Source organism: Vespa mandarinia, chromosome 1, assembly GCF_050613455.1.
Source record: "Vespa mandarinia isolate Hongniang chromosome 1, ASM5061345v1, whole genome shotgun sequence".
Lineage (NCBI taxonomy): Eukaryota > Metazoa > Arthropoda > Insecta > Hymenoptera > Vespidae > Vespa > Vespa mandarinia.
In genome coordinates, this window is record NC_140810.1 from 14,290,497 (window position 1) to 14,305,000 (window position 14,504).

Below are 14,504 nucleotides of genomic sequence, written 5' to 3' on the forward strand. Positions count from 1 at the left end.
TTTCAATTCGATTGATTTTCGTGAATATCTATTCATTTAAATAATCGTTAAAATAACAAATACTTTATATTTATGCACGTTTTAATATGCATCAACGATAAATAAAAAGCATCCCTCTTTGAGTAATAAAACTTTTTTCTGAAGTTTTTATTTGGATAAAAGTTTCTTATCATGGAATGCTAATTCATTATTTGAAACTTTATGTCAGAGAGACGTATATTTCTTTTATAACTATTAATTTATAGCTATTAAACTTTGTTTATGAGGATAGGCGATATAACTACGCATAAAAATCCTTATTAAAAGCATACATGTACGTATGTATGTATGTATGTACGTATGTGTGTGTGTATGTGTATATATATATATGTATATATATATATATTTCCATTAATCATCAGACATACTATCCTCCTCTACAATTTTTTCCTTTTCCTCTAATTTAGTTCGAGCAATTAACTCTTTAGCTGGATTAAAAACACCATTAGTCTGTACATTGCAAATGTAACACCTTGTAGTCTTCTTGTAATGTTCTAAAGCACACTTTTCACAGAAATAGTGTTTACATCTGTAAAAAATACAATTATTTAGTTATCTCATTATTAATTTGAGATATATAATTATTAATTTAATCATGAAATTTTAGTATACATACTTTGTAACAATTGGATCGGTGAAACTGTTTCTACAAATGAAACATTTAAATGGCAAAGATTCTTCATCGCTATCTATTTCATATTTCTTGTCATCTTCGTCTCCACTGTTGTTATATTCTCCAGTAGCTGCCTCTCTTTCTAATTGCCATCCAAGTTTATAATCGGAACGATCGTGAAGAAATTTACAACTGTCTGTAAATAAGAATACAATTTTATATAGTGGTTAATCGGACTATAATTTAAATTAATAGCAGTTCTTGCTAACCTCCAAAACCACAAAATCCAGTTTCTTTATAATCTTTGCAGATATCTGGTTGATAGTCCCATCTAACAGTTGCCCTGAGATTAGCTGGAGCACGGATTGGTCCTTTACGAACCATACCACTGGATGCATTTCCTGCTGCAGTATCTCTTTTTTTATAATACTGTGCATAATTATTAAGACCTCTGTAAATTTTATCATCTTCTTTTCCTTCAAGCTCCTAAAAGATATTACACCAATCTATTTACAATATGTTGATAATTATAATAGACCCTTTAATTCAATTGAATTAAAAAATTACTTCATTAATCTTCTGAGCCTTCTCAAATAAAGCTTGAGCATCCTTGTCCTTTTCAGTTTCAGTTTCCAGAACGGCAGTTGCTCCCTGATCGCTTGGCCCTGCTGGCATAGGTGTCCTGTTGCTTTTATAAGAAACTGTCACACTATCATCCTCGCTACTGTCATCATTGACAGATTTGTGATGATATCGCTTTGTGTTTGTCTGTAAATCACTATGATTATACAATTTCCTACTTCTTATTAGAACAAGAGCTTAATAGAAGAGTTATTGTTTAAAAATTTTACTGGTGTAATGTTAGTACGTCGTTATATTGGATAAAGATTAACAATAGAGATTTATCTTTTTGGTGTTTACTTACACTTTGTCTCATAGGATTACGTTCATCGTACTTTTTTTCTTTTTTAACGACCGTAGTTTCATCTTCGCTACTTTCTATAAGATAAAAATATGAAATTAGAACGATAGAACGCACATAACCTATAAAGTAGTTAATTGAATTTACGTAATAAAATTAAAAAATTCTTAAAGCGATCTGAAACTAATGTTTAGTCTTTTATATACACTTACCATTGTTGTCAAGTTCTTTACGCTTTCTTGATACTTTACTTCGTACTTTCCTTTTTTTAAATAAAAAAGTACAATTCTTTTTGTCTGTCTCTTGCTGCACGTCTTCCATATTTGTTTTGTAAACAACTTTGGTCATACGTCTTTTTAACCCGGACGCCACTTATTTTATTTAGTTAATATTTTCAAAAGAACTTAGGGTATGTATTTGCAATATTCTATATATAGTGATAGTATTAATCATAAATGGGGGATTAACTTATTCATAATTAAATATATCTCTTGCAATTTTTCTATGTATGCGGTACTGTTACTAGGTTATGTTATGTTTATCTATATATACTTTATAATGACAGTTATAAACACTGTATAATTAAATATACTTAAACCTCTATTTAATATTTGTAGATCCTTTAAAGTCATGAATAAGAAGAAAAGTATGGCAATTGATTTCCAAGATAACATGATATTATTAACAAGAAAATATTTAAAACGCAAAATAATGTGTCCTGAAACAAAATTTAGACATCACATTAAAGAACGTTTACACGTGTTAGATTTATTGAAAAGAACAGTTGAAATGGGTGAAAGTAATTCTGCATTACTAATTGGTCCGAGAGGGAGTGGAAAAACTACAGTATGTATTTTCATATGTATATTCCTCATATATTTATGTGGGTGATAGTGAATCCTATAGTTTTTTTATGGATATCTATGCATTTTTTAGCTCATCAACAGTGTCTTAGTAGAATTGTCCACTTTGAAGTTTTTTAAAGACAATGCACTAATAGTAAATCTGCATGGTTTAGTACATACCGATGATCGTATAGCATTAAAAGATGCTACGCGTCAAATGCAATTAGAAAATGTAGTAAGTGATAAAGTCTTTGGCACATTTGCAGAAAATTTAAATTTCCTATTAGAATGCTTAAAGTCTGGAGACAAAAAACACACTAAGCCAGTCATTTTCATACTAGACGAGTTTGACTTATTCTGTGCGCATCATAATCAAACTCTGTTATATAATCTTTTTGATGTTGCTCAGTCTGCACAAGTGAGTAAAAATTAAAATTTTACACAGATATTCATTGTAAAAAAGAATCTTTAAAAATATTTATAAATAATTTTGTAGGCTCCTATCTGTGTATTGGGTATAACATGTAGATTAGATGTTATAGAACTTCTAGAAAAAAGAGTTAAATCAAGATTTTCACATAGGCAAATATTTCTTTTTTCTGGTGACACATCATCCCCTGAACAACCAGCATCTGCTTTTGATGATCGTTTAGAACTTTTTCAACATCTTCTTAGTTTACCGGATGATGAAAACGTAAATAGAATAGAGCAACAATATGATGACTGTACAATAGATCCACATTTTGGTTCAATGTGGAATGAATATATTAAAAGTTTAACTAGTAATGTTACAATGATAAACTTGTTAAAAAGAATGTATCAGATTGATATTAGTGAGAGAAGTTTCAGAAATTTTTTAGCAGTTGCTGTTTCAACATTATCCGAGAAACATCAAAAATTAGAAGTAAATGATTTTGTAGAAGCAAATAAAATATTTTCTCAGGACGATAAAATATTAATGCTTGAAGGTTTATCAATACTAGAAATGTGTTTAGTAAGTAGCAATATTATAGGAATTACAGATTAGATAGATTAACATAAAATAAATGATTTTAAGAAACAACTCTTGCAGATCATAGCAATGAAACATGAAACAGAAATATATGATGGTGAACCATTAACTTTTGAAAGTATCTACAATCGATATGTTAAATTTACAAATCAAAATTCTTTTATTCACTCTGTTCAAAGACCAGTTATTATGAAAGCATTTGAACATATTAAGGTAAGATATTATATTAAATAAAATATTATAACGATTACATTGCAATACGAACTGTATACATTTTCTAGAATTTAGAGTTTATAGTACCTGTAAGTAATACAAATACAAGAATCGAAAAAGAATATCAAAGATATAAATTTTCTTTGACATCTCAACAAGTAATGGATGCTGTCAAAAATTATCCGGGACTTCCTACGGAAGTCTCCCAATGGGCATTAAGCAGTCTATAATGAAAATGTGATATTCTAAAAAATTTCACATATGCTAAGACTTCTCAATCTGTAATTCCATTGTAATTTTATGTACCGTACATGTTTAGTAAACTTGTATCATGTAAAAATCATTTCTTTACAAAGAAAGTTAAGACGGTATGTGTGATATGTTAATGTATTATTCGTATTAACATATGTTATCAATGTACATTCTTGTTTTATATTTCAGAATGACTTTAAATAACTAATACGATATTTCAACTTGTTTGTTTCTTAGAGATCAATTTTTTCTCATAATACATATCAAATATTATCATATCTACAAATTGTAAATATATTTTATGTTTATCTCTTTGTCTAACAATAAGAGTTCTATCAAAGTCTTATGAAATATATAATTGTTGTAATTTACTAGTCAATTCCTGCCACAAAATTCAATATAAAACGTCCATTATAATCGAACGTGATAGTTAAATTATATGTAAATCAACAAATTTTGAAACAGGAAAAAAATATTTTAATTGGAAGTATAAATAATTGTTATAATTATATTATTTTTACAAAGTTCACAAAAATAATTAAGCAAAATCGTATAGAGTAAATACTATGCGAACTTTGTTCTTCCCATTTATTAATATGTGTAATTGATAATTATATTGTAGGAAAGAATGTGAAAAAAAATTTGAATATTTATTACAGAATGTGTACTGGTTGTGTATGTTGCCTTGAAGCATATATGAGATACACATCAAAAATGTTCATACATTTTTAATAAATTTATATTCACACGAGAAAGATCTGTTTTAACTATTTTTTAATCAATCCATGCTAATTGTGGTATATTTTTTATAGACGTTGCAGAATTTGTTACTGCATGTACCGGTGAATTCAAAGATTTTTTTTTAGTACGTAAATTATTAATATTTATCAAATTTCTATACCTTTTACGTTTGTTTTTTGAAATGTATAAATTATGACCTATTGTAAATAATAATATATATAAGAGAAATAAATATGAAATATGTATATGATCAATTACATATACTTGTTGTATTTTTTATTTACCTGGATTTATTCCCACAGGATGCACTTTACTTAAAGTATCAACTAATGTAGAAGAATCAAAAGCAGACATTGCTCTGCTCACTCCAATCTAAAAATATGTACATGTAATATAAAATATTAATAATTTTAAATATTATGTATTAATTATTTGTCTCATAGAAGCAAACCTGTACGTGTCGTATTCTATGTTCTACTAAATCTGCACCAAGTAATTCTTCATCTTCTTTCATTCTTATTGGTAAGATTTTATCAATTAACTGAAATATACATTTTATCTAAATTTAATCTGAATAAAAATAGCTAACTGAATTTAAATCGTTCATTTTTTACATCTTACCCACAATAATATTATGGAAGAAATAAAACTCCAACTAATCAAACATAATACTGATAAACACTGTACACCTAACAGATACCAACCTCCACCTAAATAAAAATTTATTAATTTACTTAACTTATTTCTCTCTGTTTTTTTAATATTTATAAAAATTTCATAACAAATATATATGCTGTGCAAACCCTTGAATAAACCCCTTCTACCACTGGTAGTGTCTAGAGGATATGGATTATCAGCGAACAAACCAATAGCTATAACGCCCCATATTCCACTTGCTCCTAATATAAATATCATAATAATATAAAATAGATAAAGTATAGTGCTATGGTGTAATTTTATAGTGCAATTTTTGTCATTAACATAAATATACCATGTGTAGCAGATGCTCCAACAGGATCATCAATATGTATTTTATCTAACATCGGCATTGAAAAACAAGTAATAAATCCACCTATCATCCCTATTATTATTGATTCCCAAGCACAATACAAAAAACATCCACCTATTAATAAAACACAAAAATTAAGAATTTAATATTTTAAATTCAATATTCCTATATTGATATATTTGTTTTTTTTCATTAACCTGTAATGGCAACCAATGCACCAAGAATTCCATTTATTTGACTCAAAATATCAATCCCATTTGGATTAGTCAAACTAAATCCAAGGCCAACTAAACCACCACCTATACTTCCCATCATTGTAGAAACAGCTGCTCTCGCAGCATATTGCCAACGTTGACCACTTACACCATATGTACTGCCACTGTTAAATGCTAGCCATCCCCACCTGTTATGACAAGTATTATGCACAGTGTTTTATACAAAATCATTTAAAAATTATAGATGTAGATTAATGCTTATTATTACCATAGTACAAACAACCCCATTATAGCATTTACAGGACAGCCCAAAGGTAAAGGATCTATTCCAGAGTCATATCTGCCTAGTCTTGGACCAAGCATTATAGCACATGCAAGAGCTATATTTATATAATGTTATAGCATTTATTAATAATCTTCTATATTTTTTCTATTATATAATATACTTTACCTGAAATTCCACCAACGAGATGTACTGGCCCTGATCCAGCTATATCAACCACACCCAAAGATTTTAAAAATCCATGATCACCCCATACCCACCCAGCTGGTATACAATATACAATTGTATTTAAAAAAGAGAAAAGGCAATAAGCTTTAAAATTACATCTGTAAATAAGTACATAATTATATTTGTATCATAATTTGTATTAAATTATAGTGTAGAAATACCGTTCAGCCATTGCACCGCTAACAATAGTTGTAGATGTTGTAGCAAAGCTTAATTGAAATAAAAATGCAGCACAAATGGGACCCATAAGTTCACTGTCTACAGGTGGATCAATTAAAAAACCTCCACTACCAACAAAAGAATTAGTGGGTTTATTTACACCAAAACTCATGCCAAATCCAAATATCCAATAAGTTAGTCCACCAAGAACTATGTCTACCACATTTTTCATCATTATATTGACTTCATTTTTTAAAGAAACACATCCTGATTCTAACATACCAAAACCTACACCAATTTATTTTTTATAATTATAGATCCTTCTATTTTATATTAGCTTTATACTATAACTTTAAAATATAATAATGATTTACCTGTTTGCATAGTGAAAATGATAAAAGAACTGGTAACTATCCAATTACTATCTTCTTGAGTAAGATTGTAAATTGAACTTGTATATTCATAAATAGTACTGTTAGTAATATTGCGTTCATAATTATCTTCTTCCATATTTTAAAAAGGTTTATTTCAACGCATGAGAAGAAAGACTACTTTTCACTTCTGAAGGAATAACAAAGTAAAATGCCTTCAGGAAAAACAAGTTAAAAATTCAAAAGGTATGGACAAACACGTTAAATATTAATGAGATCTCCCTAAGTACAATTGCATGTTTAAGCTAGAATGGAAACAGGAAATGAAATAAATGCATTCAAAGAGCATGGTCATAAAACCTATTGAGTTTTCAAATCAATCTTTTTTAATCTTTTTTTATTGGCCCACATCCAGCCGTTACATAAAATTTTCCACCTTACCATATAATAGATAGCAATTTCTTTTTTTTTCATTATTAACTGAAATAACATCAAATCATGTAAATATAATAATACTAGCCTAAATACAAGAAAACGATATCACATAGCAAGTTTAAATATTTTGTTTTGAGAAGATTTTTAAAATACATCATACAAGATCATTTCTATCTTGTTAAATTCAATTTTTATATGATTGTTAAAGTGCACTAAAAACATCGATAATTATAAAAAGAATCAATAACACGATACAAATAATATTTCTTTTCCATGATTACTTCCTAATTTTTTAAATATCGCACGACATAATATGAGCGATAAAATAATTAGCGCTGATATATTTTTTGTTATTTTATTTTTATAATTTTGCAATTGATGTTAATGCTAAATATTGAAATTAAAAAATAAAGCACTGTCATTTTCATTAGAGAATCACATCAAATTTTTCAAAGAAGCAAGATCAGAGTGCAGCGCTAAAATTTTAAACATCATCAGATTACTGAGGGCTGTCAAATTGGTTACACTTTCAAAAGCGTCTATGAAGACTACATCGTAGATGATAGATTTTTTGCTGTTGACTTCTTTTTTTTTCCTTTTTAATTTTTTTGGCATTTACCAACATCTCAATTATTTAGTGCCCATACACATTTTCATCGCTGTAAGCTATGTATAGGAAGAAGTCCTCCTCGTGATGTTCCTGATAAACAATTTTAAAACTGCTATTAAATTTATTTCATTAAAGTTACCATACTTATTGTATATGTCATTATTTCAATAAGAAATTAATTAAATCCTTAAGTGTCTGTTTCAATGTTATTTAAACTATTATTATTTTTTACCGCATATAGAGATCCCATGGTTGCGCTTGTAGGAGGAATGATATTGTTAACAAAAAAGAATAAAGCATCCTCTGGGCGAAGGTGAATCCTCTTGCGGATTAGGAAGTAAAATTGTCCAACAGTCAGGTCAGATGGTACAAGATATTTTTGTTTATCCAAATCACTAATTTTGGCTTTAGGTGCCTTTTCAACGATCACCTGTCATCATATTAACTATGTAAACTATTAGTCAACAAAACTCAAGATATCATTATTTTTCTCTATGTTCTAATTCATTTCTATTCTTGGCAAGTTGCCCGAATTCGGAATAATTTAATAATTATATATTGAGAAATATAATTAATGGCCGTTAGATAAGAAACTTTTAAGGATTTCTTCACACATTTGCAATAAAATAAATTTTAAAAAATAAAAAAAGAAATAAAAAGAGAATTAAAAGAAAAAAAAAAAAGAAAAAAGAAAGAAAAGAATTTTTGTTGAAATCAATTAAATAAAAAAAAAAAAAAAAGAAAATTCTTAATCTTTTTCTATCACGAATCAACAAGAAGTTCGTAGCATTAAGCGTAACATAGGATCGATAGAACTTGAATAATCGTACGTAGTATGTTTGGACGATAAACGATTCTTAATTTTACAGTCCAGATATTGATTGACAAGGAAATGAAAGGAAAAATCAAAGGAATAAAAGAAAGGGGGAGGAAAAAAAGAAAAAGGAAAAGAAAAATGTGTTCTTTAGGATAAAAAGAAAAAAATATATTTTTACGACGCAATAGAACGACCTTGGGAAAAAAACGAGAAATCGTAGAGAAAGATAAAAGGTACTTTAAACGTCGTCAATTTTGAAACGTTTGAGAACAAAGAGAGAAAGAGAGAGAGAGAAAGAGAGAGAGAAAGAGAGAGAAAGAGAGAGAAAGAGAGAGAGAAAAAGAGAGAGAGAAAAAGAGAGAGAGAGAGAGAGAGAAAGAGAAAGAAAAAGACAGAGAAAAAGGTAAACGGGAATAGAAAAAGAAAGATAGAGAACAATGAAGTAAAATAGGAAAAAAACAAAGCCAGAGTTATCGTGTAAACTCGTTTATCTTTGCATACGTTCAACAAGCTCGCTCTATCTCTCTCTCTCCCTATCTATCTATCTATCTATCTATCTATCTATCTGTCTGTCTGTCTGTCTGTCTGTCTGTTTGTCTGTCTATTTTCCTTTAAATTGGCAGTGAAACGTAATTTTTGTCCGACGAATTGATTTAGATATATATATATATATATATATATATATATATATATATATATATATGTACTTACAGGCACCCTGTCCGGATACTTTCGTCGTATCTTTTCACCCTCAGCCTTTCTCTTCTCGAAAGGATGCCCCTCCTTGTATTCAAACTTCATCGTTTCTCTCGTGCTAATGGCACGAGACACAAACTCTCTGACACAGCGACTTTCTTCTTCCTTCTTTCTCCTCTGTCGTTCTTCCTCCTACCTTCGTCTATGGATAGTATGTACGTATATATGTATATATGTATGTATATACTTTTCCGTCTAATACTTCCTTTTTACACGTCAATGCGAGAAATATCAATTTTTTTTTTTTTTTTTTTTTTTTTTTTTTTTTTTTTTTTTGTAGACCTTTCAATCGACTGAAAAAAGAAAACTATTAGAGAAGGGGAGAGAGAGAGAGAGAAAAATGGAAAAAAAGAGAGAAAGAGAAAGACGATGAAACGAACAACTTTCTCAACGCTTCTGTCACAACAATCGCCGTATGTCACTTAGGCTTCGTCTTAATGCACAATTCTTTACTGCGTTAATAATACTCGACAATTTAATGCGAAAAAACGATCTTACAATGGGTTTTAACGTACGATCACTTCTCTGAATGATGTTTTTCTAATTGGCACAGTCACGTTTTACGTGTTACCGAATACGAATCGATGATAGGAAGATCGTAGATGAATAAGCTGATAAATCAGGGTCGAACATAGATATCAACTTCGCCTCTACCTTAAAAATATTCTTTGGGGTTTTTTGTTTACATGTAAGGTAGTATTATAAATTTATCAAAATGACTGTTAAAGATGATTTTTTCTGATCTGTCGTTGTAAATTTTTTTACACTTTGTTTTATATATAAATATAAACATATATATATATGTACATATATATAACACACACACATATATAAATGTTTAATATATTTCGTTGTATATCTTTGATCGTGTTAATATTCGGGCACTATATTACCTTATATTAAGTCGCTCCTGTTCGTTATAAACACCGAATGGAGGGTTTCCATTTGTCGCCAAGTATCACGTGACACGTATACGGTTTCCGCAAGTATCACTTTCTACTTACATACGTATGCAGTTTAAAGTATTTATCTTTTCCTTATTTCCTCAAAGATGTTGCAATAAAATACATGCATATATATGTATGTATGTATATATAATGTTTTCGATAACTTTATTATTTACAGATGTAAAAATAAAACTTATCCAATTTTATTTACACTAATTTCATGAATCTTCCTAAATATCTAAGTTGATTAATGATTAATATATATGTATATTTTAATTTATTTAAAACTCTTAGAATTTTTTTATGATTTTATTTTTAGAAATATGTACAGAATTTTCTGCAATGGTTTGTAAAATAAAATTTTACTCCGCGTCCTCCTCGTCGTCGTCTTCCTGACTATTAATCTGGAAATATCGCAACTCGTAGGTCTCTTTATCTTGTGACACTACACGTAACCAATCACGCAATTTGTTCTTTTTCAAATATTTCTTTGTCAAGTATTTGAGATATCTGTATGAATAAAAAAAATTGTTCCAGTCAGTATAACTACTTATATATTATAGATTATATCATTTGTATATAATACATACCGTTTAGAAAAATCAATATCACTGTTAACAGAAAGTTTCATTTTGTTACGTTCAATGGTAACATTGTTTCCAAAATTGTTTGTTTTCCCGCTGACTTTTATTCTTTCTTGAAGGTATTTCTCCTGTAAATTAAGAATTTATAATGGATTGAAAATTTCTTTGTCAAACACACAGATAAGAAATTTTGAATTGCAGATTAAAAGTTAGATACTGAAGAAAAAATACTGTATATGTGAATGTATGACTATACAATATACAAATGGAATAAATAGTATGTATATTATAATCATAATATTAAAATAACAGCAGCATATACGTCATTATTAAAACAATATTGTGAAATCATGATAGATGATTCTGTAAAGTAATGAAAGGTTAGAATTGTTACACTCGACATATTCAAAATTTTTGAATTGTACACAATCAAAATGTTTGTTGACAAAATAATTATATGACTTGTAGAGATTATGGATAGAGCATATAAATCATTGTTAGAATAACTTACAAAATTGGCTACATCCATAATATTATCCTCCACAGGATGCGTACAGTCGATCGTAAACTTTAGAGATACTTTCTTTTTTTGGCCCTTACCACGAAGGGCTTGTTTTTTGCTACTTGAGCCTTTGGCTTTCTTTGTTACGGTCTGAAAGAGATAAATTAAATAAAACAATAATTCATTTGTAACATAAAATCATTCTACTTCTGAAACAGCATGTGACAAAGCCGTCAAAATATCTTCGCGGACAAACATTTTCTATCTATTTTTATCTACACCATCTTTTTAAAAAATCAGCATTCATTATTATACCACGTGAAAGCATAATTAAAACTTTCAGCTTGTAATTATAGTTTTATCACAAGCTAATATATTTTCTCTTTATATTTATTATTTTCTATAAGATGGGACTTACCAGAGCCATGTTTACGACTTATGGGAAACCGAAAGAATTGTCCGCTCCGTGGCGACACCGTTCAGAGTGTAATAGTCAGTGTCACCAATTCCCGACACAACATCTGAATATGGATATTTATTTAGTTACTAGCATTGTAAATAGTTATTTTTAATAATAAGTAGTTGGTAAATATATATTCTAGGCAACATACCGGGAAATACGAAAGTTCATGTTAGATAGATATTCAGAAAGCTTAGAAAAAACGCTTCGAATTTACCAGAGACTATAGTTAGTTTAGTTATAACCTAAATTTTAAAAGTTACAGCATAAAAATTAACTATCTTTCTTTAAGTGATGTTGATTATGAATAACCATTATAAATGATTGAAACTTTTTTTACTATTACTAATTACTGGAATTGTTGACGTTAATTATTTTTTGATACTAATTATGAATAATATTAATAAAAACAATTTAATAATCGAAAATTCAATAATTAAAAAAATTATAATCGAAAGTAATCGAAACAAAATTCCAACTATCAAGATTGATTACCGGTAACAAAAAAAAATCCTGCCATCAATATTGTTTATTCATAACCAAAATGAAACTTCTGTCATTAATGATGATTATCGATAACAAAAAAATATTTTTCGTCAGTGATAATGGTTAGTTGATATGGTTATTCATAACCATAAACAATTTCCATTGTCAATAATGGTTATTCGTAATCAAAAATAATTTCTGTCATTGATAATTGTTACCAGTAATTCAAAAAATTTTAGTTATTTATAATGGTTATTCATAACCAAAATAGATAAATTTTAGTATTTTTTAATGATTTCGTTTTTCAACAAATTTCTTCAAAACTTAATAATTAATGACTTTGATTTAAATAAAAATTAACTTTTTCTCAATGATTTCTTTTGACGTAAGTTTTTAAATAATTACTCTTTTCGGTTTTTAAAAGTTACGATATAAAAAGTAAAATATTTTTGCTCGCAAGAAATAAATCCTTTATTGCGATCATTTAAACCTAACTCTCCCAATTCAATGCGTTACAAGTGCTTTCAATTTTATAATTAAAAATTTTTGCTTTTTTCCTTAAGTCGATTTGAAAATTTTCATTCTTTTTTTCATCAACATTACAGATAATTTAAGATATTTATTTTATTTCTTTTTTTTTCTTGTTACCGAATCGTCAATCTTTATTAAAAATCATCACTTTTGAATTTAATATAATTTGATGTAACAAGTTATTGAATAGAAAGTATAGTCTAAAATAAAATTAATTTTAAATTATAGAGTATTAAATAACAGAGAATTTAATAAACGATTTTTTGTTTAACTTGTTAATCAACAAATACTCAATCCATCCTTGTAAAATTATTAATTATTATATATTCACAAATGTGACAGAGGATAAATGGAAAAATTTAGATTTTATCATTTGTACATTAATCTTCCTCATAACTTTATTTAAGCCTAAGATACAGTAACATCTACGTCAAAATATGGCTAGATCAACGCAGATTTGTGTTGCATCTAACTCAATAGATATTGCGATGATAATTCTATTAATTATACACAATAATCCGTTAATCTGCCTAAGTTTCTTTGGAGTTCGTCTTACGTAATTATTCTAACTATACTTACAAATCTGTTATTTTATTGGTTTCTTTTCCTTTTTCTTTTCTTTTTTCTTTTCTTTTTTCTTTTTATCGCTATACGTGTATGTATGTAACCATACACACCATGTTTTTAAACCATAATAAGATTAGAATAAAAATAAAATAACACGATAAAATAATGCAATGTATTCCGATGTGTTGTGTGTATTTGTGTGTATGCGTGTGTGTATGTATATATATATACGTATGTGTGTATAATATATCCCCATTGTGCGTGTAAGAGGATGCAAATGCGGTGTTATTTTCTTGTAAATATAATATAATAAGCAAATCTTTTTAGCCAGAATTTTCGAAAATATTAATTGTCATAATTTTGATATTTAAAAAATTTTTCCCAATTATCACGGAATAAAAAGTTATTTGTTAGAAGAAGAATGATCTTACGTGTCAGAGTGTCTTATTATTCTTCTTATTATTATTCTTATTATTCTTATTTTTATTATTCTTATTCTTATTATTCTTATTATTGATATTATTATTATTATTATTATTATTATTGTTATTATTATTATTGTTATTATTATTATTATTATTATTATTATTAGTATTATTATTATTATTATTATTATTATTATTATTATTATTATTATTAGTATTATTATTATTATTATTATTATTATTATTATTATATCTTACTAATCTTTTCTTTTTTTTATTTTATTCTGAAAATGTAGGAATCAAACGATCGTCCTTGCAATACCATCTAACAATAAATAGGCTTTCTGTACATGTATACGCGTATATGGTATGTGTGTGTGTATACAACCATACAATATGGAGAGGACATTGAAATCGTAACATCATTTAATGGCATTATTAATCGCAACTCCATATACATGACGCTTTGATATTTTATCAAC

At 27.7% G+C, this 14,504-nt stretch overlaps 6 protein-coding genes across 6 annotated transcripts in view; 1 reads left to right on the forward strand and 5 right to left on the reverse strand.

Moving 5' to 3' along the window:
* Window positions 1-250: 250 nt before the first annotated feature.
* Window positions 251-1,922, reverse strand: mdlc (RING finger protein mdlc). Its single transcript, XM_035879956.2, has 6 exons — window positions 1,787-1,922; window positions 1,578-1,651; window positions 1,220-1,420; window positions 922-1,138; window positions 656-848; window positions 251-568 (listed from the first exon to the last, which is right to left on the reverse strand). Exons 1-6 carry the CDS (start codon window positions 1,920-1,922, stop codon window positions 391-393), a joined length of 999 nt encoding a protein of 332 aa, XP_035735849.2. The 3' UTR covers window positions 251-390.
* Orc4 (origin recognition complex subunit 4) lies at window positions 1,833-4,597 on the forward strand. The gene is made up of 6 exons (XM_035879955.2): window positions 1,833-1,983; window positions 2,192-2,420; window positions 2,511-2,837; window positions 2,916-3,413; window positions 3,492-3,644; window positions 3,713-4,597. The coding sequence occupies exons 2-6, from the start codon at window positions 2,205-2,207 to the stop codon at window positions 3,872-3,874; spliced, it is 1,356 nt and encodes a 451-aa protein (XP_035735848.2). The 5' UTR covers window positions 1,833-1,983; window positions 2,192-2,204; the 3' UTR covers window positions 3,875-4,597.
* Amt (Ammonium transporter) lies at window positions 4,486-7,135 on the reverse strand. Its single transcript, XM_035879952.2, has 11 exons — window positions 6,906-7,135; window positions 6,534-6,819; window positions 6,313-6,470; window positions 6,130-6,241; window positions 5,844-6,049; window positions 5,629-5,760; window positions 5,441-5,536; window positions 5,259-5,347; window positions 5,089-5,178; window positions 4,922-5,009; window positions 4,486-4,834 (listed from the first exon to the last, which is right to left on the reverse strand). The coding sequence occupies exons 1-11, from the start codon at window positions 7,039-7,041 to the stop codon at window positions 4,671-4,673; spliced, it is 1,557 nt and encodes a 518-aa protein (XP_035735845.2). The 5' UTR covers window positions 7,042-7,135; the 3' UTR covers window positions 4,486-4,670.
* Window positions 7,136-7,265: 130 nt separating this feature from the next.
* Window positions 7,266-10,109, reverse strand: Atg8a (GABA type A receptor-associated protein autophagy-related 8a). The gene is made up of 4 exons (XM_035879959.2): window positions 9,901-10,109; window positions 9,476-9,813; window positions 8,180-8,377; window positions 7,266-8,037 (listed from the first exon to the last, which is right to left on the reverse strand). The coding sequence occupies exons 2-4, from the start codon at window positions 9,563-9,565 to the stop codon at window positions 7,972-7,974; spliced, it is 354 nt and encodes a 117-aa protein (XP_035735852.1). The 5' UTR covers window positions 9,566-9,813; window positions 9,901-10,109; the 3' UTR covers window positions 7,266-7,971.
* Window positions 10,110-10,783: 674 nt separating this feature from the next.
* LOC118447702 (large ribosomal subunit protein eL22) lies at window positions 10,784-12,064 on the reverse strand. Its single transcript, XM_035879957.2, has 4 exons — window positions 11,972-12,064; window positions 11,563-11,703; window positions 11,058-11,179; window positions 10,784-10,977 (listed from the first exon to the last, which is right to left on the reverse strand). The coding sequence occupies exons 1-4, from the start codon at window positions 11,978-11,980 to the stop codon at window positions 10,830-10,832; spliced, it is 420 nt and encodes a 139-aa protein (XP_035735850.1). The 5' UTR covers window positions 11,981-12,064; the 3' UTR covers window positions 10,784-10,829.
* A 1,316-nt stretch (window positions 12,065-13,380) lies between these two features.
* nSyb (neuronal Synaptobrevin) overlaps window positions 13,381-14,504 on the reverse strand; it is a 21,929-nt gene continuing 20,805 nt past the window's right edge. The window contains exon 5 of the mRNA XM_035879737.2: window positions 13,381-14,504. This exon is cut by the window's right edge and continues 1,888 nt beyond it. The gene's annotated coding sequence lies outside the window, so the exon portion shown is untranslated.

Bases quoted from the DNA above. Each gene is read 5' to 3' on its own strand.
- mdlc (XM_035879956.2), bottom strand. From the start codon at position 1,922: ATGACCAAAGTTGTTTACAAAACAAATATGGAAGACGTGCAGCAAGAG. The intron at 1,139-1,219 runs GTAATTTTTTAA...AATATCTTTTAG, and splicing joins AGGCTCAGAAGATTAATGAA to GAGCTTGAAGGAAAAGAAGA. The intron at 849-921 runs GTTAGCAAGAAC...TCTTATTTACAG, and splicing joins TGGATTTTGTGGTTTTGGAG to ACAGTTGTAAATTTCTTCAC.
- Orc4 (XM_035879955.2), top strand. From the start codon at position 2,205: ATGAATAAGAAGAAAAGTATGGCAATTGATTTCCAAGATAACATGATA. The intron at 2,838-2,915 runs GTGAGTAAAAAT...ATAATTTTGTAG, and splicing joins ATGTTGCTCAGTCTGCACAA to GCTCCTATCTGTGTATTGGG. The intron at 3,414-3,491 runs GTAAGTAGCAAT...CAACTCTTGCAG, and splicing joins CAATACTAGAAATGTGTTTA to ATCATAGCAATGAAACATGA.
- Amt (XM_035879952.2), bottom strand. From the start codon at position 7,041: ATGGAAGAAGATAATTATGAACGCAATATTACTAACAGTACTATTTAT. The intron at 6,242-6,312 runs GTAAAGTATATT...ATATAAATATAG, and splicing joins TCTCGTTGGTGGAATTTCAG to CTCTTGCATGTGCTATAATG. The intron at 5,537-5,628 runs GTATATTTATGT...TATTTATATTAG, and splicing joins TGGAGCATCTGCTACACATG to GAGCAAGTGGAATATGGGGC.
- Atg8a (XM_035879959.2), bottom strand. From the start codon at position 9,565: ATGAAGTTTGAATACAAGGAGGGGCATCCTTTCGAGAAGAGAAAGGCT. The intron at 8,378-9,475 runs GTAAGTACATAT...ATATGATGACAG, and splicing joins AGTATCCGGACAGGGTGCCT to GTGATCGTTGAAAAGGCACC. The intron at 8,038-8,179 runs GTAAAAAATAAT...ATTGTTTATCAG, and splicing joins CCATGGGATCTCTATATGCG to GAACATCACGAGGAGGACTT.
- LOC118447702 (XM_035879957.2), bottom strand. The intron at 11,180-11,562 runs GTAAGTTATTCT...CTTAATTTACAG, and splicing joins TTATGGATGTAGCCAATTTT to GAGAAATACCTTCAAGAAAG. The intron at 10,978-11,057 runs GTATGTATTATA...TTATTCATACAG, and splicing joins GATATTGATTTTTCTAAACG to ATATCTCAAATACTTGACAA.